Genomic DNA, 25,880 nt, shown 5'->3' with positions numbered 1-25,880 from the left:
CTCCCAGAAATGCTCACATCTAAGGTGACATTTGTCCTTGTCTTGATTAGAAGCCAACGCTCTGATTGCTTGGAAGAGGCATTTGAGCTTGAAAAGGATCTTACTCCTGCTACAGCATGGGTCTGAGTATGAACCACTTTCTTACTCGAGAACTTTATTCTTTATCTCTATAAATCTCTAATCTGTTTTTGAAAAAGGTCACCCAGAATGACCCCTTGATTACAGGTTGGGTTCCATATATTATTAAAAAAACTCCATTAGAATATCAACCTGATTTTCAGAAAAATTAAATTTATATAGAAAGAATGATAGTTCTTTATAAAAATAAATTACAAAACAACAACATTTTTTATATACAAAACAACAACATTTTCATCTAAAATTGATAAGGTAATTTTTTGTTAATAAAAAAGATGGTGAATTATATATACATATATATATATACATATATATATATATATATATATATATATATATATATATATATATATATATATATATATATATATATATATATATATTTATATTTATATATATATATATATATATTTATATTTATATTTATTTATATATATATATATATATATATATATATATATATATATATATATATATATATATATATATATATATATATATATATATATATATATATATATATATATATGTATATATATATATGTATATATATATATATATATATATATATATATATATATATATATATATATTAAAATAATTTAAATGAAAAAATACAACTTTATAATGGAACTTAAGTTTCATGCTATTCGGCAATCATCAGCCATATTATTCAAATATAAAATAAAAACTGTTATAAAAAATACAAGTTTAGCGTTGCAACGGCATCTAACATCAAGTATATGTGATCCAATATTTGCTAATCACCGGAATTAAAGTTGGATAGTAAAAATTTTTTCCTATGCCTACAAGCAGAAACCAATTTGCCTTTTTGTTAAGTAGTAATCGAATATCAAAAGTCATAATAAAATATTTTTCATTGATGCAAAGGTTACACTTTTTTGTAGATGTGTTACAAGATTGGCATCTTTTAATTATGTTCCACTTAATTATAGGCATGTTACCTGGTCTTTATGTTTCCAGATTTCCTTGGAAAGTTCTGTATCACTCCTATACCTGGTTGCATTAAATGATTTAAGGTGGTTCGCAAATCTGAGCTTGAATACATTTTCACTAATACCGATGTAAGATTTTTCCATAAGACTGGGATTAGGTGAAGCTAAAGTGGTTTATATAGACATGTATATATACATGTTTATTTTTACCTAAAATGTGTTCAAACAAAATAAAATTAAACTTCCTTTTAAAAAGATCACATCAGATGGTTCTTTAATATTATTAAAAAAACCTCTTTAAAAGTATATTAACCTGGGTCTTGAAAGAAAAAAAAAACAATCATATTGTTAAAAGACATTAAAAGTTTTTTTTTTTTGAAACACTGAAAAAATAATTATCACTAAATAAAATAATTATAACTTTTAAAATTTTTACATAATCTCGTTTTTTTTGAGGAAATAAAATAACTTAATAATTGACAACTTAACAAGATACCTGAACACCAGTAAAAGCAGCCTGCAATGAATCAATCCAAGTGTTAAAGATTTCACCAGTTAACATGTGAACATTGACATGTAATGGTGTTTCACCAGTACCATTGTTACAAGAGGTTCGACTTAAGGCAAAAAAAAAAGTAAAAATAAAATAAAATATACCTTAAAGCAGTACAAAGCAGTACAATTTACAACAGAGTTAGCAAAAAAAAAAAAAAAAAGACCACCTTTAAAAAAGCAAAACTAAAAAAAAACCTTTATTATTAAAAATGATACTCATGACACATGAAGCAGTCAATTAATAGTCACACACTATCTTGCAATAAGAGGGGCCTAGACTGTTTGACTGTTGATAACTTTGTAATTTTAATATAGAACGATTGGTAACATTAAATGTTAACTTTGCTGTTTTTAAACACTAATAGGTATTTTGGATATATTATATGATTTTATTTTCATTATATTATATTTAAAAAAATTAATCTAAAATTTGATAATACACTTTAGAAATTTTCAGATGACACAGTGGTTGAGAACCACTGCATTAATTAAAAATTAACTACATTACTTATAACATAAACCAACATTAAAGTTGCTAAAAAAAATTTTATTATGACTTCTTTAATATAGCCAAAATAATATAAACATGTTATTAATTTAATGCCATTAAATTAATTCATTAAAACCATTTATAATGGAAGTAAGCCATTTAAACGTAATGTGCACCACAATAGATACAATACAGTATATATACAGTAATAAGAATTTGAAAATATGATTTGTTTTTAAAAAAGCCTATAAAACATTAAAAAAAAGATTAAAAAAAGATAAAAAAAAGCCATTCAAGTTGTGTTATTTAAATAATCCTGAGTTTTTTCTAACCCTGATTAAAAATAAATTGCAAAATGCATAATATAAATAAAATGAAAAATATATAAATGATTTAAATTATAGAATAATTTTACTGAGACAATAATTTTTAACATTGCACCCCTTCCGAAGGTGTTTCCGCACATCTTTGTACACACTGTTGAACTTTGCCAGGTCTCCTTTTTCCCCAAACAAAATATAGCTCTAAAAAAAAAAACCAAAACAAACAAACATCAATATTAAATCAAAACTTTAAAGGCTAATATATATATATATATATATATATATATATATATATATATATATATATATATATATATATATATATATATATATATATATACTAGCCTTCCAGAAGAATATATATATATTAAATATCATAAATTAGTAAAAAACACTTATCTAACTTTTTTCTTCTACTTGAAGTTTCACTATTGCTGGATCATCAGGAAGAGTTACTCCTGTCTTGATAAAAAGTCTAATCTTACTTCTGATCTCTTCCTGATGATCCAGCAATGACGAAACTTCAAGTAGAAGAAAAAAGTTAGATAAGTGTTTTTTACTAATTTATTATTGCTCTGTTCTTCCAGAACATTGAGCACTCTATTTGTAAAATACACTAAAATAATTTACATATTAAATATAATATATATATTTTAGAACCAAAAATTTATATTTGTCAATAAATTTTAAAACATAAAATAATTGCTCTCACATTTTGGGAAGGTGTTGCAAAAATTTATGGGTTTTTTGGCAAGCGCATAAAAAACCGCTTGCCAAAAAAATTAAAAGCATTTTTTTAAATTGCAAAATTTTTTTGTTCATCATATACTTTTATGAAATAAAAAATCGTAAAACACTTTTATGTATGAACTATTTCATTTGGTTTTTTTCTGTTTTTTTCAAATTTTTTATCTAGAATTTAAATAAAAGGCTCTTTAGCCAGGTTTTTTTTTATTTATTTCATTTAGAATTTAGATAAAATGTTTGTTTTTCCATTATTTTTTTAACTGTTTTGTTTCATATTTATATATATATTTTTTTAATTTTTTTACTATTTTTATTTTGATTATTTTATCAAGAATTTAAATAAAATGTTTATTTTGGCGGGTTGTTTTTGTTATTTCATCTATAGTTGTTTAAAAAAATCTTTTTGCTGTTTTTATTTTAATTTAAATAGCAAAAAAGCATATATTCTATTCTTTTATATTAAAACATTTATAATATATAAAATATATTTTAAATCTTTTTTTATGTTATTTTTATATTTTTTTCTTTTTATTAATTTCAAATTTTAATGCTATTTAAACTCATTTTCCAATAAAAATTGACACTTGTCAAATGTAAGGAGACAGTGACATATAAGGTGACTTTAGTCAATATCATAAACAATGATAACAAATTGCTTGGTTATCAGAATTCTGTCTCTGAAGTTTAGGAATAGGCTGTAATATATATAATATATATATATAAGTGGTGTTAACAGTGAAATTGGAAAAACCACTTTATTAAATGCTATTTCTTTAACAGTACTTTACTAAAAAAAAAGGGTTATAGAATAAATGAAAAAATTTTTAATAAGAAATTTCATTTTTTTAATTTGTAAAATAAAATGCTTTTATTTTACTTTTAATATGTATACGCATTACTCATATTATAGTGTACACATATCACAGTGTATGCATATTACAGCGTACATAAATCACACATATGTGATACATGTAACATGCTGAGATTTTTTTAAGCAACAAATTTTGAATGTTTCATAAGTTATCCAGAAACACAGTCTTAAATTCAAAAAAATTTCTTTCTATCTAATAATTTGTTTTTTCTTTAAAACAACCAGTACTCTCATTTACTACTGCTAGATGTACTTATATTGTGAATTACAAGTGTTTGTTTTCAGGGGCAGATGAAATATTTTTTAATGTTTGAGATAATAGAACATATAACTGTTTTGGAATAAACTCAACACATTTATGTCTAAACTTATGTCAAATAAGGATGCTTTGCTAAAAATTGCGATTAATGTAGTCTGTGAATAAAAAAACTTTTTAAAAGTTTTTAGTGGGCATGTGGGCAAGCACGAAAGTACTGGCTAAACAGAGAAGACTGATATATATATATTTATATACATATTTATTTATATATATATTTATATACATATATATTTATATATATATATATATATATAAATATATATATATATATATATATTTATATATATATATATATATATATATATATATATATATATATATAGAGAGAGAGAGAAGAGAGAGAGGGAGAGAAAGAAAGAGCGAGAGAGAGAGAGAGAGAGAGAGAGAGAGAGAGAGAGAGAGAAAGAGAGAGAGAGATGACTTATAGAAATGTAATGACATATAAAATGCCTACAAATACAATTTTGAATGTGATTAATTATACTGTTATGAAACTGACAAACTTTTTTCCTCATTTCATATTGACATTATAAAATTAAATTTAGTATAACTCACTTTAAGTAAATACTCATAAAATGAATCAATGCCAGCTCCAATGCCACTCATTTTTCCAATCCACTCTCCACTTTGGACATCAAACACATTTCCTATACACCAATAAAAACCAAAGTTAAAATACCATGTTAAAAATAAAGAATAAAAAAACAGCAAAGATAATATGGAACCCAAAATTTACCAAACAATCCAGTTTCATTGGAACGCTGCTTCCAAAGAGAGTTCAAGGCTCTTCTTGCTACTTGCTCATATATAGGATCATCAAGCAACTTGCTAAGAATTCCAAATTCAACTAACAATGTACCAGCACCTGCTGTACAAGTCATTGTTGAAGTAGATGGGGGAATTCCATATTTGAGATTAACCTGAAGAATTAAATAGACAATAGAAATAAGAAATTAAGAAAAAAAAAAATTACTTTTCATAACACAAATGAAATAACTTTTTAAAAAATTTTAAAAAAAGTGATTACTCTAGGCCAAGGGACACCAGTGTTAGTAGAATCAAATGCAGGTAGTAGACGATTTGCTAGATCATGAGCTAATGTTAACAAATCGTTATCATAATCTAATGGCTTTAGTTTACCAAATGGCTCATCTGGATCAGTAATCAAGAGGTGAGCAGAAAGAAGGCCTCCTAATACTCTTGAAAGATTAAAAATAAAAAATATTATAAAAAGATTTTTTTTTAATATTCAATTTATTACTTCTTTATTGAAAATATTATATCAGTTATTATTTGTTTAATTAATTATAACAAAAATAAAATTTAATTTAATAAATGACCATTAAAAATGGCTTTAAAAACTATATAAAAATACATCAAGCCTTGTATGTCCACACATGAGTATTTTATTTTAGACAACTTGGTCATGGTTATTTGAAAGCTTTTTTATGTTAAGCATTGCGGAAAAAACTAAGTTTCAAATACAAACAAAGCAAAACTAACACAATAAGAAATTAAAATAAATTAAAAAAAAAAAAAAAAACGGTTTTAAATTGACATTAAAAAGAATGATTTTCCAATTTCTTTTTTTTTTTAAAGAGGAAAGCGAAAATATAAATTGTTATCTGTTTATAAAATTTATTTTTATAATTTTAATGTAACAAGTATATATTGTCCCTATATGAATACGTCTATGTAATGCATGCATATACTTTTATGTATAACTTTTTTATTATATAATTACATTTATTTGTGTTTATGTATGTGCTCTTTTAGCTATGAAACAATTAAGGCTATGTGAAAAATGTGTCTAATTGAAGCTTAAAAACTATGCATATGTGTGCGCCTTTCTTAGAAAATATACTCAAAAGCTTAAATAGTATAAGAAGTCTAAATGTGAAGAGATGTGTATCATTCAAAAAAATACAATAAAAAGAATTTTTATTAACAAAAATGAAAAGATAAATTGTTACACAGCTAATATATGAGTAGCAATACTTAAAAGAAAAAACAATTAAAATAATGGATCACTGTAGGATTTGATCCATGGCCATTCCATATACAATGGTATCGCCTTATCCAAATAAGCTAAACGTACGCATACTTTAAAACAAATAAATGTAGTTATGCAATAAAAAGATTACACATAAAAGTATGGGCATGCATTACATAGACGTATTCATATATGGACAATATATACTTATTACATTAAAATTATACAAATATATTTTACAAACAGATAGCAATTTACATTTTCACTTTCCTTTTTTAAAAAAAAAACAAATAAAATATAGTAAAATCATTCTTTTTTATGTTAACTTTAAACAGTTTTTTTTTTACTTAGCCTTATCTAATTTTGTTGCTGAAAATAACAATTAAACTTAAAAAAAAAAAAGTACACAAATAATTATAATTTTTTTTTTTTAATATATATATATATATTTTTAATTTATTTTAATTTCCTATTTTGATAGTTTTGCTTTCTTTGTTTTTGAAGCAGTTTTTTCTGCAACACTACAAACGGCCATGACCAAGATGTCTAAAATAAAATACTTACGCATGGACTTACAAGACAACCGCAAGACATACAAGGACATACAAGACAACCATGGACATACAAGACACTGCAAGACAACCGTGGACATACAAGAAAACAGCAGGCGTTTCTTGGAAAGGCTTGTACATAGTGATAAATCCATCAAATCACCATCAAATGTGGCTTGAAAACTACATAAAAATACATAGTAGGTAATAAATCCATCAAATGACCATTGAATGCAACTTTAAAAACTACATAGAAATACGTAGTAGGTAACAAATCCATCAAATGCAACTTTAAAAACTACATAGAAATACATAGTGATAAATCCATCAAATGACCATCAAATGTAGCTTTAAAAACTATATAAAAACTTTAAAACTAATGTAAAACTCATGCTAAGTAATACAACTAGGCTTTAAAAAAATGGCGTAAAGGAAAGACTGCAGTTTTAAATATGAATTATTGATGTACTGGCATCTGAACAATTCTTTAGTTTCCTAACTAAAAAGATACCCTTATTGCTAAAGACTCTAACATAAAATGGCAAAGAACAAACCAAATCTGAAAATTTGAAAGACTTACCTTATAGTAGCTTCAAATACTTGCACAACATTGTCTTGATCAAAACTGACATGAGATAAAACTAATTTGACAGCGCTTTTGAACTCTGATTGGTTGCCTACAATCTAACATTAAAATATTATTAATAATACTTACAAAACAAGATACAACGAAAGCAAAAGAAACTCATGAATAAACTGATTTGAGCAAAGCTAGTATAAAAACTCACCAAAACCCCCTCCACCCCCACCCCTCCTCAAAAAAAAAAACATTTGAAAAAACCACACAAAAAACCCCCAAAATATGTCAAACTGTTTTTATTATATTATGAGTAATATAAATCCATCTTTTGTATATTATAAGCAATATAAATCCATCTTTCTATTTATATTATGAGCAATATAAATCCTATTTTAATGGTGTTGCAATAAGCAACATTCTTAAAAACATGACTATTATAGTAGATTTGTTTGCAATAAGTCTATTTAATACTTGCAAGACATTAGTTTGCAATAAGTTTATTTAATGCTTGCAATTTTTTAAATGAAGATTTGCTCATTCTATCTTTTACCTAAATAAAAAACCACTGCACTCCTTCTAAAAAATCATTTTACTCCTTTCAAAATCCATTATTTATAATATATAATAATAATAAAACCTCATACACTTTTCTAGTTAAGTTTTAACAAATATTAAAGTTATATAAACATATTTAAATAATAATGAATTAAAACCTTGCAAAAAAAAAAAAAATTTTAAATAAAAATAAAATATTAACTTATTAATTGTCATTGTTTACCCCGGTAACATCTTAATTTTTTGTTTTCTATTTTTTCACACTCTAAAGCTAAACAAATTATTTAGGTTATCCATCAAACTACAAAAATGTTTACACATAAATAAAAATTTAAAGATTAAAATTTAAAATTAAAAAACAAAAAATCACTTTAAATTAAGTTAAATGTTTTATTTACAATTTAATTAACCTTTGACACCACCAAGTCTCATTTTGATACCAACAAGTCTCATTTTGACACCAACAAGTCTCATTTTGACACCACCAAGTCTCATTTTGACACCATCAAGTCTCATTTTTACATAATGTGCATTTATAACTCAGTTTTTTTTAAAGGGCAAGTTAGCTGAAAACTTCTTGAGCAAATCTGCCCTTTTAAAAAACACTGATTCAATTTTAGTAAACTGCTTTTTTTATACTATATTTTTTCCTTGATAGTAGCTATGATACTCTTCATGTCCTATGATACTTGTCATCTCCTAATGAGGGTACAACTTTAAAATTCAGTTTAATGTTTCTGAGGCAGACTGATAGTAAGGTTTCCCTAATACTGTGGAAGCTTTAAGAAAGGCTGATTCCACCAACAGCTGTTGTTCAATTTCTGATCTCAGCATTGATGGGTATTATCCTTTGATTTGAAAAGACTCCAAGAGTCACATGTTTTGCCTGGACATATACTTATGGATCCAGGGTGCGACAAATTGTTTTTTTTTAATGGATGTTGGCGTTTGTATTGTTAATTTATTTTCAAATAAATTTTTATTCCAGTTAATAAATTATTGAATATATCAATAATGCTTATTGAATTTAATCAAATTGTCATATTTTCAAAACAATTTTTCAAGCATTTGCAAAGTGCGTACAAACTATTGATTATTAATATACAATGATTGTAAACTGTTATCCAAAAATACAAAACATTTTTTTCAATTTAGTTCATTAAATTTACTTATAAAATATGCGTATAAACTTGAAGAAATTAAATAAAAAAACTAAAGAAATATAAATTGCAAAATGACGTATCAATAATATTTATATATTAATTTTAAGGATTTAAGAACTGGTTGTACTTTTATGGCCTTTTAAATTTCTCATACCAACCGCTGTGTCAATCCAATTTTTGACATGTTTTTTTAGGCGAAAAGTCTTCAGTTAACTGGCCATCAAGCTTTATACGCATAATATCTTCTAAGATGTTGTCATTTAATGAAGTTTGCAAAACATTTTTTTGTAAGTTCATACAAGAAAAACTGTGTTCACAACTTGCTATTGAAGCGCTGAAAGTTAGCATAACATCTCTAACAAAACAATTATACTCACCAATTCAGGTTCATTTTCCAGCAAGTTATCTCTATAAATGCTCAACAGTGAATTTGTCCTTAGTTTAGAGACTTTCTCCCTGAATAAAGGCCACTACAATACACATAAGTTAGAAGCTTCTTTGCTTATCATATTATCATGCTCATAAAAGTTGCAAACATTTTTATTTTATTAACTCCCCATTTTTTGTCTCTAGCGAACCTGTAAAGGATTTTGGCCAGTTTCAACAATCAAAGATTGTGGTTAAAGATTTTAATGGCTCTTGATTAAAATTGCAGTAAAATCGTTTGTCTATATATTCTTTTGCTCCGTCGATAATTTTAATAATATATTTAAATCTCATCAATTCTTTTTAAATTATGCTTTTTTGATGTTAAATCAATACCTTTGTAGATTAACTGATCTTCTTTTACTTCTAAATTATCTAGTAAAGGACCAATATTCAAGCCTGGATTAACTGATAATGCATCTAGAACAGCAATTCTAGCATCAACTATACGCAAAATCCCACCAATTAAAACTTCTTCTTTATAAAACTCCACTGACAATGTTGTTAGTGATTTAACAATATTTTGAATAAAATGTAAATAAAATAAAATTTTTTTCATGAAATACAAAAATCCTTGAGCTTTCTGTGCAGTTTCGTCTTTCTAGTTTGCCTTGCTTTCTAAATCATAAATAAAAACTTTATAGTCAGTTTCAAGCAATCTTAACGCTCTTTCACGGCTAGCTCACCAGCGAATAATTTTTAATCTTCCAAGCTGTTTAAACTTTTCATCTAAAAAAGCAGCTATTTCTTTCAGTTCCTTTCTTCGCTACGATGAATAATACTAAAAACAAAACAAACTATTGATGTTGTCATCAAACTTCTTTAAATAAATATCAAACTTTATCAAGCCTAATAGAGAAAGTTCTAACCTATGCACCATGCAATGGGTATATACTAAATTGGGGTTTTTATTTTGAACTTTAGTTTAAACACCAGCTTTATTGGCAGATATTACAGATGCACCATCAAAGTTAACATTTACAATTTTTGCATAGATATTGTTTAAATATAAATCTTGATTCATTTTGTTTGTTGATAAACAAATTCTATTGCATTTAATATACTATCAGCATTAACTGTCAGTGGTGAGTTAATATCAGCAAATATAGTTATTGGATTACCATTTTTAACAAATCTTAAAAAAACTGTTTCTTGTTCACTTATACTCTTATCAGTAGAACCGTCAGATAAAATTGAAATAAAACGAGCTTTTGATATGTCTAAACTTAAGTCGCATTTTAAGTCAGACAAAATTGACAAAACAAAGTTTTTGCAAGCTTTGTCACTTAAGTAGTTCTTGCCCAACTTCATGCCCAACTTCCATTTAGCTTTTGTAGCTCGCACAGCTGAGGAAATTTTTTAAATGCAAGATCCTCTTTAACAAAAAAATACAATATCCGAAAAAGTCTGCTCAATTCTTCTTGGTTATTCTCAGTAGCTCTTAAAATTGATGTCGATACAGTTTTCTCAAGACTTAGAGCTATATTCTGAAAGTTATTTATTGTGAAATATAACTGAATATATGCTTGTTTAATATATGTATTTAATTTATACATTCTTACACCATTCATCCAATACAGACCCAATTGTTAACAGATAATATATACACCAATGAAAGAAAAAAAAAGAGACTTTGCAGCCATTTTTGATCTCACATTTTGAAACTACTAAACCTGAAGTTCAGATTAAATTAAAACTAGTTTAAATAGTTTAATTAAAACTAAATTAAAACTAGTTTAAATTAAAACTAAATTAAAATAGTTTCTAAAAAAAGTTTTCTTACAACAACCAAAACATTGCTAGTAAACACTAAATTAGCTAGTAAAATTTAACATTAGCTTAATTTAATAAAGTTACTGAACTTACTGCAAGCATATCAAGTGCATCTATTAAAGTCAATGAGTATCCGCCCAACACATCATTGATATTAATGTTGTCTCTAAAAATATTAATAGTTGTATATTTTTTTTAAAACAATCAATTTTTCTGTCATCAGAATCATTCCCTAAAAAAATTAATTTTATTAATAATTGTGGTATTGATAAGCAATCTATACATTGTATTAAAAAAAAAAAAACATCAAAAAATTAATATGATGGAACAAGTCAAAACAAATCTTGAGTACATAATTTGCACTTGTTTATTATACAAAAAAATTAGAAAAAATTATTATACAAAAAAAGCAAAAAAAAATTATAAGTAAAAATTTTGATACAAAACTTTTTTGTATCAATAATAAAAATTAAATGATTAATTCAACTTTTTTTTCTTGAACTGTTTTTGAACTTAGAAATAATTGTTCCTTTTTTTTTTCTTCCTTCTACTTTCATCTTTGAAATTTTTACTTCATTAAAACTGGTATTCCACATCTTAAAATAATGCCAACAACCCAGACTGTATACCAGAAAAACTCAAAAACATCCACAAAATAGTAAAAAAAATTGAATGTCATCCACAAAATCCAGAAGATTTCAGGTTGGCACAAGAGTGCAGTACTTAGCTTTTATCAAACCTGACATCAGGTTGATAAAAGCTATATCAGTCTCTATATCATGTCAGGCTGGGTTATCTGTATCCACTGTTACAGTCATTATATTTTGCTTTGTGAAAGTTGGGTATTTTTCATTGCATTCATATTTATCAACTTGAAAATCTTTATTTCACTTTGCTTGATGACTCTTGATCTTTATCATTATAATTTTTATTTGATAAAAAATATTTTAAATTTAAATTTTTTATTGTACAGTACACAAATTTTTTTTATTGTAAATTTTTATATTTATTTTTTTATCAATTAAAAAATGTACAATTAAAAATATGTGTACTGTACAGTACACAAATTTTTTATTGTACATTTTTTATTGTACAGTCTTTTGCTTGCATTCCTTGGCTCTTCTTCTTAGCAAAACTCTGTTGGATAAAACTTTAAACACTTTTTATCAGTTTTTAAAATATGATTGTTTTTATAGTTTTTGATCCTTCAATTCATAAATTACGTCACACAATTTTCGACAATTTTGGACCCGCCTCTCCCCACCCCCCTCCCCAGTAACAAAATGTAACATTTTACTGACCCTCTCCCCCTAAAATTATTAAACAAATTTGTAACCACCGTCTCACTTAAAAATTTTTTCTTTTGTAGTTTTAAATATGATAATATTTTTAACTTTCTTAGCTGTTTTTAGTTATTTAATAAATACATTTTATTACATATAAATTTTATTTATCATTTAATATTACTTTAACAGTCATTAGTTGTATGCACAAGCAAATAGAAAGCCCACCAAAAAACTATGATTTGTAAGCAAAAAATGTTTAAACTTTTTAATTTTTTAACCTGCAATATGTTAGAATAGAGCTATGGATGGTTAAACTAGCATAAACTGAGGCACAGCAATCAAGGGTCATGGTAAACTCTCTCCAAGAGAACAAATTTTTAGATTTTGATTTTTTATTTGAAAGTTATTTTTTAACTATTATTGTTGTTTAATTATAGCTATATTTATTTAATTTATATATTTTTTAAAGCTTCACAAAATAATAATAATCAATGCATACATAAAATATGTGATATAGCAGTAGTCGCAGTGCCATTACATACATTGACTGACTTAAATAGGTATGGGAGAAGCAGAGAGTACATATATTCTTTTTTGCACTCCTATAGTTCAATATAAAGTTATATACATTACTAATGGATAAAGGGACAAATAATGAAGATACATTTAATTTGTGATAAATATATTATTTAAATAACTACTTTAGCAATATGTTAGTGTTGTGGTGCAGATTATATTAACATTATAATACTTAATGCTAATACAATTAACTATTATTGTTGTTTAGTAATTATTACATCATTATTTTTATTTAATAATTATATTATTAATTACTATTTTTTATGTTGACTATATCATAGACTTATATAGCCTTAGAAGCAGCGGAGCCTACATTAATCAACTAAACGATGCAGCGGAGCCTACATTAATCAACTAAAACTAAAGGCAATTTAGAAAAAATCAATTCCAACAAAATTCAAGTCAAAAATTCAATTCAAATTTATGTTAAATTAAAATAGCTACAGTCGAGTGTGCATCAACTGAGGGTTTATGTTTTAGGCTAGGTACCATTTTAATCAATAAAAAAGATTTTCTAGATTCATCCCCCTCCCTCCTCCTCTGTAATAAATTAACACAAAATTGCTACCCCCTCCCCCACCCTATTGCATGACTTAATTTGTGGATGACCTATTCTTGAATGTTATGCAAGCCTTCCCAGGAAGCATGTGTGTTTGCATGCCTTGGTCATCCACATTTAAAGTAATTTTTTTTAGACAACTTGACAGCATTATTATATAGTAAGCATTTTAAGAATTTGCAGCAAAAAAAAGCTTTAAGAAACAACAGGGAATAGAACAGCAATACACAAAGAAAGGAAACAAATACTATACACACTGTAGCCTAAATAATTTATTTTTAAAAAAATGTCCACCAGAAACGGTTTGCATTTTTGAAACCACAGTACTTCGAACAACTATAATCTAAATCTTGAAAATATTCTGTCAACGTTTTTTTTAAAAAATGGGGGTTAAATTGGCAGATCATGGATTTTTAGTGTTCAAGATAGGTAACTTCCAGAGATGGTGCAACCTTCAAATTTTGTATTATTTGATACTAGTATCAAATAAGAATGTTTTACAAAAAATTACAGTGATAGGAGTCTGGGAACAATATACACCTGAAAAATTGGGACTGATTGTCCCAATTGTGAAAGAAAGAAAAAAACAACTTTTTTTTTTGTATTATATTAAAATTGATCAAAATTTATCAGAAAAATTAATTTATCTAAAAATAATTTCTTATCGTTTAAAAATGGTGACAAGTGAAAGTTTGAAACCCCCTCTATTTGAGGGGGTTGTCAACTTTTTGAACATTAAAATATTTTTTTACTAAATGATAATTTTACAGATGAACTTTAGTCAAGTTCATAATAATAGAGTTTTTTTTCAAGTGCTATTATAGCCTCTTTCCCTAACAAATATTTAGACCATGGAGCCCTAATTTTGTGGCAAATTTAAAATAATACATTAATTACGGTAAAAAACGCTTATAATACAGGTTAAATGTATAAACAACATTTCTCTGTTTTGTAAACTTCCCCATGGTATACTGAAAAAATTTATTATAGATATTGTTTTGCTTCAAAATGACAAACATTAAAAAATCTCATAAAGATAACAGAGCCTTATTTCGCCTAATTTGTTTTTCAAAAGGATCAGGAATGAGAGAAGTTAAGGAAGAAAGTGCGACATTGAACAGAATACATAAGTTCTTTTTAAAATCATTTGATTTGAACAATGAAAACTTTACTAATGGTCTTTTTATTTTTGATTTAATATTTAAAACTTGAAACTTAGAAATTTATACAAAATATTTGAAATATAAGAACTGAAAACGTGGATACAAATTTCTTTTGATATCAAGATAGAACAATTGAAAGCTCTTTAAATGCTCACATTTTCTAGTTGAAAATCTCCCTATTTTGGAAATATACAAATTTAAAAACACTTGTGGACTTTGTAATACACAGAGAGCCAAAGTTCTTAGCATATTTAAAAGCTGGAAGGGAAGAGACTTAGAGGCCATCCATATAGTACATATGTACCAAGGGGGAAGGTAGTGTCCTAAGTTGAGTAATTTGCATACAAGTGCATATGGAGGAGGGGGGGCAATAGGGAGGGTCCAACAAATGCATGTACGCAAATGCAAAAAATTGAGGTGACAGTTTACAATCACTTGCCATTAATAAAAGGTGAACGCCGCTCATGTTCATCGCCTGTTAAGGTTATAAAGGTTGAACAGTGCAAAAAAATAAGTGATCACATTTGGATGCATGAATGGAATTGGGGGAAGGGGGTTAGACCACTGAACAGATAAAAGTAATATGAAGAAAGAGGGGTGGGAGGGGAAAGATAAGACTACCATGGGGGAGGGGGGAGACCTCCAATTATATGTACACATGGGGGGGGCGGGGGTAAAAAAAAATTACAAGATGCAACAGAGGAGTCCAAACCTGGAGATTTTTGTATACCTAATATATGGATGGCCCCTTATTTGAAAGCAATGTAAGAGAGAAACTAAGTAAAGAAGATAGGTCTTTAAATGATTATTTTGATGTTATAAAAATAGTTTTTTTTTTAAATTCCAGACAATGGGTTTGTTGTCAAAACATTAAAAGATTTGTTGAGACAGTAATAAAGGAGAGAAAATTTTCAAAAGATTATATTCTAATGCTTACAAAGCCGCCAGTAAAGATTTTTAAAAAATCCAAGCTTTTAGCTGCATCTTATATAAATTGTGATAACCTTTTACTAGTTGACCTGCCTAATGACATAAAAGTTATTGAAAACCTTGGTCCAATGGAACTTTATCTCCTTTTTGGAAATGCAAACAGAATTTATGATAATCTTGAAAAATATTTGCAATCTATGGATGCTACTTTATTGACAAACCAGTGGAACCAAATTTTAGGTTTTCAAAGGTCTAAGCTGCATGGTGGTTAATTTAAAGGTGCAAAGATGCTTATGTTAAACTTGGCCTACAAGTGTAACAGAATGTACACGCTCTTATCAAGCATACATGTGAATTTCTTTCACTTATGTCAAATTCCAATCCAAATAAAGGATTGGATTTTTGATCTAAACAGGCCTCTGAATATGTTCATTATGATTTTAAACAGTTTTGGGAAAGTGGATACTAAGTTTCTAGTAGCCTTAAAGACTATCCGCAAAGCCTGCTTAAAGCCACCGTTACCTACAACTCCCGACATACCTTCTTTAAAACAGTTTTACTTTAAAATTGAGAATTTTATAATATAGATTTGTCTTTCAGAAACTATTATTGATTGTTAATAGAAATAAATATAAATGTAAACATTAATTTGTGTCGTTTAAACCATTCTCTAATTAAAAAATAATTGAATATATACCAAAAAATCAATTTAAAGATTTTTTATTTTTTAAGATAAGTAACCTCCACATAAGTATTTTCATACTAAATCAAATGATATGTTAAAAAAAACAGTAATCAAAGTATGGGAATCATATTACCCTCAAATTAGGGCCCCAAGGTCCAAATATTTGTTAGGGAAGGGGGCGATAATAGCACTAATAATAACACAATGAAACTCTACAATTAAAAACTCAACAAAAATTCATCTGTTAATTTCTCATTTAGTGTAAAAAACTTTTAATGTTCAAAAGTTACGACCTCATAAAGTTGACAATCTTCTCAAATAGAGGAGGGTCTCAAACTTTCCTTAGCCTTTAAACGATAAGAAATTTATTTTAAATAAATTAATTTTTCCCAATGAATTTTGATCAACTTTCAGATACAACTTTAAGATTCTTCCTTCCACATTTGGGACAGTAGGTTCCAATTTTTCAGGTTTATATTGTTCCCAGACTCCTATCACTGTAATTTTTTGTAAAACATTCTTATTTGATACCAGTATTAGTATTACAAAATTTAAAGTTTGCACCATCTCTGGAAGTTACCTATCTTGAACACAAATAATCCAAAAGACCTGCCTGTTTAACCCTACCTTTTTTTTTAAAAGACGTGAACAGAATGTTTTTAAAAGTTAAATTATGGTTGTTCCAAGTCATGTGGTTTCAAAAATGCATTTCATTGCAAAATTATTTCTGCTATGTTGTGTATACAAAATAGCAAATCTTTAAAAAATTGAAAACTGAAAAAAAAAAAAATTTGTAAAAAAAAATATACCTAAATATTTTACTGCTTTTGTTTTCACAACCAAAATTAATACAAGTCAAAGGAAAAAGCAGATAAAAATATAACGAAAATAAATATATTTTTTGATATACAATTTATTTGCAACTTTTGTGAGTCAGTATCAAGCTTGGACAGGAATGGCGTGCAATCAAGTACTATTGCTGACCACGCAAATGGATTTTTTTTTCTTTTGACAATTTGACCACGATTGTTTATATGTTTTGATGATTTAAACATTTCAGAAATGCGCTGAAACTAGAAACGCTAAGCTTAACTTAAACTAGGAAAAAAAATAATAATAATAAAGAAAAAACAATTCCTTGCAAAAAAGAAAATATATAAGCATTTAAAAAAAAAAAAAAAACTTAAACTCAAAGTGAAACATTTTGTTACGTTTTAAATTGCATTTAAAATAAATGCAATTAAAACTTATCTTTTTAAATGTTTTATTAAAGTTACGCAAAACGCTTTTAAATTAAGTGACAAATTACTACTTATTGTTTTGTTTATTAAATGAACAAATTTTATCAAACTTATTAAAAAGAGGTTTATATAATATTTTTAAATTGTGTAAACATGTATTTTTTTTTTTTTTAAATTGTTTAATTAAAAAAAATAGCCTTTTAAAAATTCTTGCTTTAAATTGCCTTTTAAAAAAATAGCCTTTTAAAAATTTTTGCTTTAAATTGTAAGTCAAGTTAAAAAAAGGTTTTGAACTTTTTCATTTGTAAAAACAGAAAGAAAAATAACTAGCAGATAAATTTAATTTTAATTTCAGCATTGCAAGTAATTTGTAACTTTATAATTAAGCAATTCGCGTAACAAATTTAAAAATTATTATAAAAGATTTCAACTCATTCATTACTATCATTATTAAAAAAAAAAGAAAAAAAAGAAAAAAGTTTTTTTTCAAAAAAGAAAATGTTTGTTTAAAAGATTTAAAAAAATCACAAGTTTTATTATAAAAATATATTGTATGAACTTCAAAATACTTCAAACCTTTTCCATTAATCACCAAAATATAGGTAAATTTATTTTATATTTTTGTATAATTCATATAAAATGTTCCTACAGGGTTCTAAGCAACTAGTCACAAAAAGTTTTGAACTTATTCATAAATTAAAGTAAATTAAGAAAAATTCTTTCAAAATATAATCGTTTAAAAGATTTTTAGGCAGATATGGAAAAATAGTTTCAAATGTTTGAATTTATCATAAAAAGTACATGCGTACAAAAAAAATATTTATATATAACATTTTTTGTAAATTTACACAAAATATGCTGCTTTTTATTTTTGTTTTTTTTTTAAACATCTTTGCTTCTAACAAGGCTGCAAGCAACCACTATTAGAGTTGGAAGTAACTGGAAGAGAAAAGATGAAGATTGTAGAGCAAGACAACGATTGATAGATGACTTAAAAAATTTCCAAATAATATAAATCAGGAAAGCAAGATAAAGGAAGTTATTCCAAAGAACTGATGTTCAAGGAAAAAAACTAGAGGAATAAGAGTTTTTGGAGCATTGAGGAACAGTCACAGAAAAAGGATGACTTAATTGAATGACAAGTAACACGAGAATGAATTTTAGTAAGAGGCACAAGAGACACTAGCTCTTTAGAGCAGTGCCCATTATAGTATTTGTAGAAAAGAGAAAGAGAAGCAACATTACGGCGATGTGATAATGGTTGGAGATTGGTTGCAAGAGCAGGTCCAACTAGGTTTACAATGCGCTTTTGCACCTTGTCTAAAAGAGAAAGGGCATCATTAGAAGATCCGCCCCAGATATGGCAACAGTATTCCATACAAGACCATATTTGAGATTTATAGAGATAGAGAATAAAATCTGGAGTAAGAAGGTGTTGAGCTTGATAATAATAATGCAACCTTAGCAGATGCTAATTTTGCAACAGATTTGATATATGGTTTCCAAGAAAGATCGGAAGTAAGAATTAATCCTAGAAGATGAAGGGTAGATAACTCATCGAGTACATTACCGTTTACAAATATAGGAAGATCTAAATTATTGCGATAATGATTAGCTAAATAAAATTGAGATTTACCTGTATTAAAGTTCACCAGCCAGTGTGAGCCCCATGCTGTAGCAGAAGTGAGATCCTTTTCAAGCTCAAATGCCCCTTCCAAGCAATCAGAGAATGTTAGCTTTTTATCATGACAAGAATAAATGGTAGTATTATCAGCGAACAATGCCACTTTAGATGTGAGAATATCTGGAAGATTGTTAATGCAAATTAAGAAGAGTATAGGGCCAAGGATAAAATAATGAGGAACCCCTGAAGTTACAGGATATGAAAAAGAGCGCTGTCCATCGAGGAGAACTTTTATGCTACAATTGGAAAGAAAGGATTCAATAATCTTAAAGATGTTAACAGATACACTGTATAAAGAAAGCTTATGGAGAAAACCAACATGCAAAACTTTATCAAAAGCTTTAGAAATGTCAAGAGCGATGGCCTTAACTTCTCCACCTTTATCTAATGCACAATAAAATCTATCAGTTATTACTGTTAGCAAATCAGCTGTAGAACGAGAAGATCGAAATCTATATTGATAATCAGAAAGCCAGTTATTAAATTCAAGATGCGAGATTAAGTGTTTGTTAATTAAAGATTCAAAAACCTTGCTATGATAGGAATAAGACTAATGGGACGGTAGTTAGATAAATCAGATTTTTTTTCAAATAGAAATTTTTGAAAATAGGGATAACAGATGCCGCTTTCCACCAGGCTAGAAAGCAAGACTCAGATAAGCACTTGTTTAATATTTGATACTGTTAAAAATTCTCCAGAAATCACAAGAGCCTAATTCTTGTGATGAAATACGAGATTTCATGACCTGAGAACAGCGGACTTTGGTGTTAGACAAAACCTTTTTACAATGGTTTCTTGCAGTAATAAACAGACATCTGTTTTCTGGATTGTTATGCTGATAGATATGGAAGTAATGGTTTCAATTGGCAAATGCAGCAGCACAATGTGAGGAAAACCATGGAGAAGAGTGAGGCTTGACCTGGAATTGTCTAGAGGGAATAAAAGATTATATCCCAGCCTGAATCCACAAGGTTATGTAAGGAGCACATTTGTCAGCAGGAAAATGAAAGATTTCTACCTAAGGGCCATCACGAAGATAATCATGGAGAGAATCCCAGTCAGCTTTAAGGTAGTTGTAAAAGGTACAATTATAGGGGGTTTCAGATGATGAAGAAGAATGAGATATTAGTTTTAGAGAGATCAAACTGTGATAAAAAGCACCTAAGGGTGAATGTGGAGAAACTGAGCACTGGCTAGGATCAGAAGCAAGACATAAGTTGAGTAGAGAAGGTAAATGATTCGGGTTGTCTGGAAAGTGAGTTGGAAAGTTGACTATTTGAATTAGGGATTGAGAAAGGCAAAAGCTGTGGGCTTTAAAGCTTGCAGAGTCACTGACACTAGAGCCAAGCCATTCAGTGTGATAAGCATTGAAGTCACTGACAACAACAATATTGGCCGATGGATAAAGAGAGAGGGCTTGGTCAATATGATCAGAAATAACATCAAAAAGAGTGCAGTCTTAAAACGAAGGAGCACGATATAGAACAAAGAGAAAGGCGATAGAGTGAGTGGTGCTAAACGAAAGCACATAAAAGAATAGTCTGTAGATTCAAACCTAGTTTCCCGACAAATGGATGAATTCTTTCGAATGTAAATGCCCGGGTCAAGCATGTGACTATTGGAGTCTTTATGAATTAAAGGATGATAACCATCAACACTAAGATCACAAGATGAGACAGCTGAACTCAAATTAGTCTCACAAAGAGCAAGTAGGTCTGGTGAACTTTGCAAGAGATAAGACTCAACAGAAGAAAAGTTACTTCAAAGACCACCAATATTAGTAAATGATAGGTTTAGAGAACTTGGTGATAATGATGGTTTTTTGTGTTTTATTGTTTTTGGTACTTTATTCATTTTCAAATTTGTTAAAAAACTTAATTCAAAGCGTAGATAGTACTCAGTACATTGTTTAATAGCCCAAGCAATTACCTCATTACTATTAATAAACCCTAAGCCGTAACAAAGGGCTCCAAATGTGGCCTTGGCAATGCACACCAAAAGTACAAACAGGGACGCTATCAATGTGCAACATGCCAATGTTAATATTTTCATATTTTTATCTGTTGATGGAATCAGTCTCTCTGAGAGCTACGACAGAGTTCAGGAAACCTGACTACCAGCCGGCCTCAGAACCATAAAACTGAGTTTTAGAGCTGTACTCTCATTAGGAGATAATAGAGTGAGTTGCCTAGTCATAAAAACAGAGACAAGCAAAACCCATGCATTGAGTCAAGAAGATCTAGCAATTAACATTCTAACCTGGAAACAATGTATTAAAAATACATATGCGCCAGCATAATAGATAAAAAAGAGGTGCAAGGCTGGTCAACAGATGGAATCTCTTTAACCCTTAAGTCTTTGCCTAGGAGGCCTTATACGAGACAGTAGCCAGATGCATTTAACATCTGCCCAAGATGAGTGTTTTTATCGAGAAACCATCTCAAGCCTTTACTCAACTAAGAGCCCCAAGGCAGGAGGTGTTTTAAGTCGGAGTTAGCTTCTCCTAGCCTTTGCCTAAAACTAATTGTTATTTACTTTCAAAAAAAATTTTTTTTAATTTTTTTATCAAGTTTTTTATCTATAAAAATAAAAAGTCATTAATACTAATACTCAAATATAAAATATTTGGTTGTTGTTAGTACCCCCCATTGAAATAGTATGCACTTTCGATTGATTCTCCAAATTGGGCATTTAAATCCGAACTATTGTTATTGACGGTGCTCCTAAAGCTTGTGTTTTGTAATAAACTTTTTTAATGAAACTTTTAGGAGCCAATTGAAAACTTTTTTTAAAAGTTTTAAATGGGCCCTTAAAAAATAAATACTTAAAATGTATTTAAAAGTTTTTAAATACATTTTTTCAAACAGAGCAACCCTTATGTTAATTATCTCTAGTAATTCATACTAATGATGGAACTTGGGCAATGTAAAGGAAAAACATTGGAAATTGGGCAATATATAGGAAACAATTTCAGACAGGCATCAAATGTAGTAAACACGTTTATAAAAGAAATCATGCTATTCTTTTTTTTAATTTCTTCCGTCATTACAAATTTAATAATCAAATTGTATGTTTTACAAATAAATAGCAATTTATTTTTTTATTTTCCTATCATATAAGTATTGAGAAAAAATGTCAAATATAGCAAAAACATTTTTAAAAGTGTAAAGACATGAAAACCAATAAACATAAGAAAAAAATTAAAAATTTCTCATAGTTCTAACATACATAGCAAATTAGTTTTTTATTTATACGGGCTGATAAAAATTTGTTAATAAATTGTGTATCAATTTTCTATAGTTGTTAAATTGTTATTAAATGTTTTTTTCTTTAACTTGTATCAAATTTGGTAGCTAAAAATAATAGGTACTCAAAAAAATATATATTAAAGTTATATAAATATTTAACAAAAAAAATTTTTTTTAAATTATTAAATTTTTCTTGTTTATTTAATTAATATTTAATATTTTGTAACAATTTTCTTTCCTTTTTTTTAAATTGTTTTTTTTCTTAGTAGATAAGTTAAGCTTTTTGCCGCCAATTATTGAAATGCTATGAAAAAAGTTAAAAGATGTGAACTGCCGTGGTCAGCGTGTCTTAAAAAATTTCTTTTAATGTGGACGAACAAGCTATGCAACCGCACGTGCTTCCTGGAAAGGCTAGAAATACTTACTATAAAATTATTTAAATAATTTTAATTTAACATTAGAGATATAGTATACAATCATGTAATAAATTAGGCACAAAGTTTTTTTTAAATACTCAGCAAAAACTTCTGCAATTAATATTCATAAATAGCACCAAAAAGCCTCAATTTTCTAATAGCTAAAACAATACATTTAGGATAACATCTTTTTTTGTTACAGTTCAAAGAGGACACAAAAATAATTTCAGCATTTTTTTTATTTTGCTAAAAGCTAATAATTTTCAGCAATGATAAAAATATCTTGTAGATATTTATATTTATAGATATCTTAAAAATATCATAAATTACTGGTTACATTTGACCATTAAATTCCTGTACTAATCCTAAAAAAATATTACAGTTTTTAAATGTGCAGACAATGCCATTTGAGGTTTAAAGTTAAAAATGCAGCGTAGTATTATTAAGATTTTTTTTTTTTAATTTAATTTCTAAATAAGTCCAGCATTTAATAACTTTCAAAGACAATTCCTGAAAGTGTATATTCAAAGTCAAAAAGGTCAGGAAAATTTAGGTCATAAGTGCCTTATGTAGCAACATAGAATTGAAAACAAGGTGACGAATTTGCAGTTTTTTTAACCACAAACATAAAACACAAATATATATGTATATATATATATATATATATATATATATATATATATATATATATATATATATATATATATATATATATCAGGGCCTTTTCTAACAAAAAAATTGGCGCGGCAGTACCAATTTTTTTCTTAGAAAAGGCAGTATTGTTCCCGCGAACTTTAGTGGAAAGTTGGCATTTTTTTTGCAAAAAAAACAATATTTGCCGTAAAAAACATAAATAAAAAAAAAGGTCCTCAAATTTTAATTTGAGAGACACCCAAATACAGGCGACGCTATCAAAAACCGTATAGAATAGCCCCTGTGTGTGTGTGTGTATATATATATATATATATATATATATATATATATATATATATATATATATATATATATATATATATATATATATATATATAATATATATATATCAGCCGCGGAATTCGGAAAAATTAGGTCAGCAACTTTTTACCAACTTTAAACTATTAGAGGTCAGTATAAGGTTAGCAAAAAAAATTTCACACAAAACTTTGACCATAAAACATAGAAACGAGGTCTGCACATTTTTTCTGACCTCAAATACTTTTAGGTCAGCATTGCTAACTTTAATTCAGAGAGCTGATATATATATATATATATATATATATATATATATATATATATATATATATATATATTTATATATATATATATATATATATATATATATATATATATATATATATATATATATATATATATATATATATATATATATATATATATATATATATATATAAATATATATATAATTCTTATATGTTGTCAGAAAGTTTGTTCTGTATTTTGTTGACAAAAAGTAAAAATTAAAATGCAAGACTGGAATTTTTTTTTTGAGTCAGGCTAAAAGATAGTAGATGTAGCAGCACTCCATTGCGAGTCAGGCTATAAGTTTCGTTGGACGAAAGTCAAAAGTAATTAAAAGTGAGTATGTGTTCGTGTAAGAATCATTTTTTTCCTTCCGTACTTCCTAAATGCAACAATCTATAGAACTATATATGGGGGCTCCAGCCTATTAGTCACACTACTGATATATATGTATATATAAATTTATATATATATACATATATATATATATATATATATATATATATATATATATATATATATATATATATATATATATATATATATATATATATATATATATCAGGGCTCCAATTAAGCGTATCGTGATCGCGAATTGCGATTACTTTTCGCACTTTCGCAATTAGTTTTTTCTTAAAATTTGTTTTTTTCGCAATCTTTCTTTTTTTCGTGATTATTCTTTTTTTATTTTAGAAGATTGATACTCTATTCGCAAATATTTAGTGTTCTTTACAGTGTAAAACTGCAGTGACTTCAATAACGATAATTTTTTTGTAAAGCGGAGCATAAAGTAAAAGAAAGAAAAATAAAAGATTTAGAAAATCAATTAGCAAAAATGTTCAAATGCAGGTAAAAGACCGATTGTTTAAGGAAGGAAAAATTTATAAAAAACAAACGATTAAATACCTATTCGAATCAAGAAAAAAAAATACAATAAAATCATTATTCAAATAATAAACTTATAATAAATAAAGTAATGTAATTTTTTTATTTGTTACTCTCTAATTATTTTTAAATTAAAAATCATTTGTAATTACAAAGCCGCAATCAGAAATTTAAGAAACAATCATTTAGAAATGATTTCGAGAATTTGAGAAAAGAAAGAAATTTCCTAATATCAAGCATTAAAAAAAAAATTTAATTATTTAACATTTAAAATAAATAAAATAAAATCAACATTCTCTTTTAGTAATAATAAAAAAGAAGTTAAATAACATTTAACTCGTTTTGCGGTAATTAATATTATTGCAGTAACTTAAAAAAGTTAATGTTTTAAAAAAAAATAAAAAAGTAAGAGAATTTTATCACAACAAATTCACATTAGACTATTGCATTAAACATTATTCATTTAAAACAAGGCCTGTATATATATATATATATATATATATATATATAATATATATATATATA

General features: G+C 26.8%; 1 protein-coding gene across 1 annotated transcript in view; it reads right to left on the bottom strand.

Moving 5' to 3' along the window:
• The window catches only part of LOC100208124 (ER degradation-enhancing alpha-mannosidase-like protein 1), a 59,130-nt gene that overhangs the window by 32,724 nt on the left and 526 nt on the right, over positions 1 to 25,880 (bottom strand). Inside the window, exons 2-8 of the mRNA XM_065818294.1 lie at positions 11,534 to 11,606; positions 7,524 to 7,627; positions 5,427 to 5,598; positions 5,136 to 5,319; positions 4,955 to 5,046; positions 2,581 to 2,663; positions 1,591 to 1,711 (exon numbers count right to left, since the gene is read on the bottom strand). Coding sequence (XP_065674366.1) covers positions 1,591 to 1,711; positions 2,581 to 2,663; positions 4,955 to 5,046; positions 5,136 to 5,319; positions 5,427 to 5,598; positions 7,524 to 7,627; positions 11,534 to 11,606 — 829 coding nt within the window. The remainder of the gene's footprint in view (positions 1 to 1,590; positions 1,712 to 2,580; positions 2,664 to 4,954; positions 5,047 to 5,135; positions 5,320 to 5,426; positions 5,599 to 7,523; positions 7,628 to 11,533; positions 11,607 to 25,880) is intronic.

This window comes from Hydra vulgaris, chromosome 14, assembly GCF_038396675.1.
Source record: "Hydra vulgaris chromosome 14, alternate assembly HydraT2T_AEP".
Taxonomy (NCBI): domain Eukaryota; kingdom Metazoa; phylum Cnidaria; class Hydrozoa; order Anthoathecata; family Hydridae; genus Hydra; species Hydra vulgaris.
This window is presented reverse-complemented; position numbering and strand designations above follow the sequence as displayed.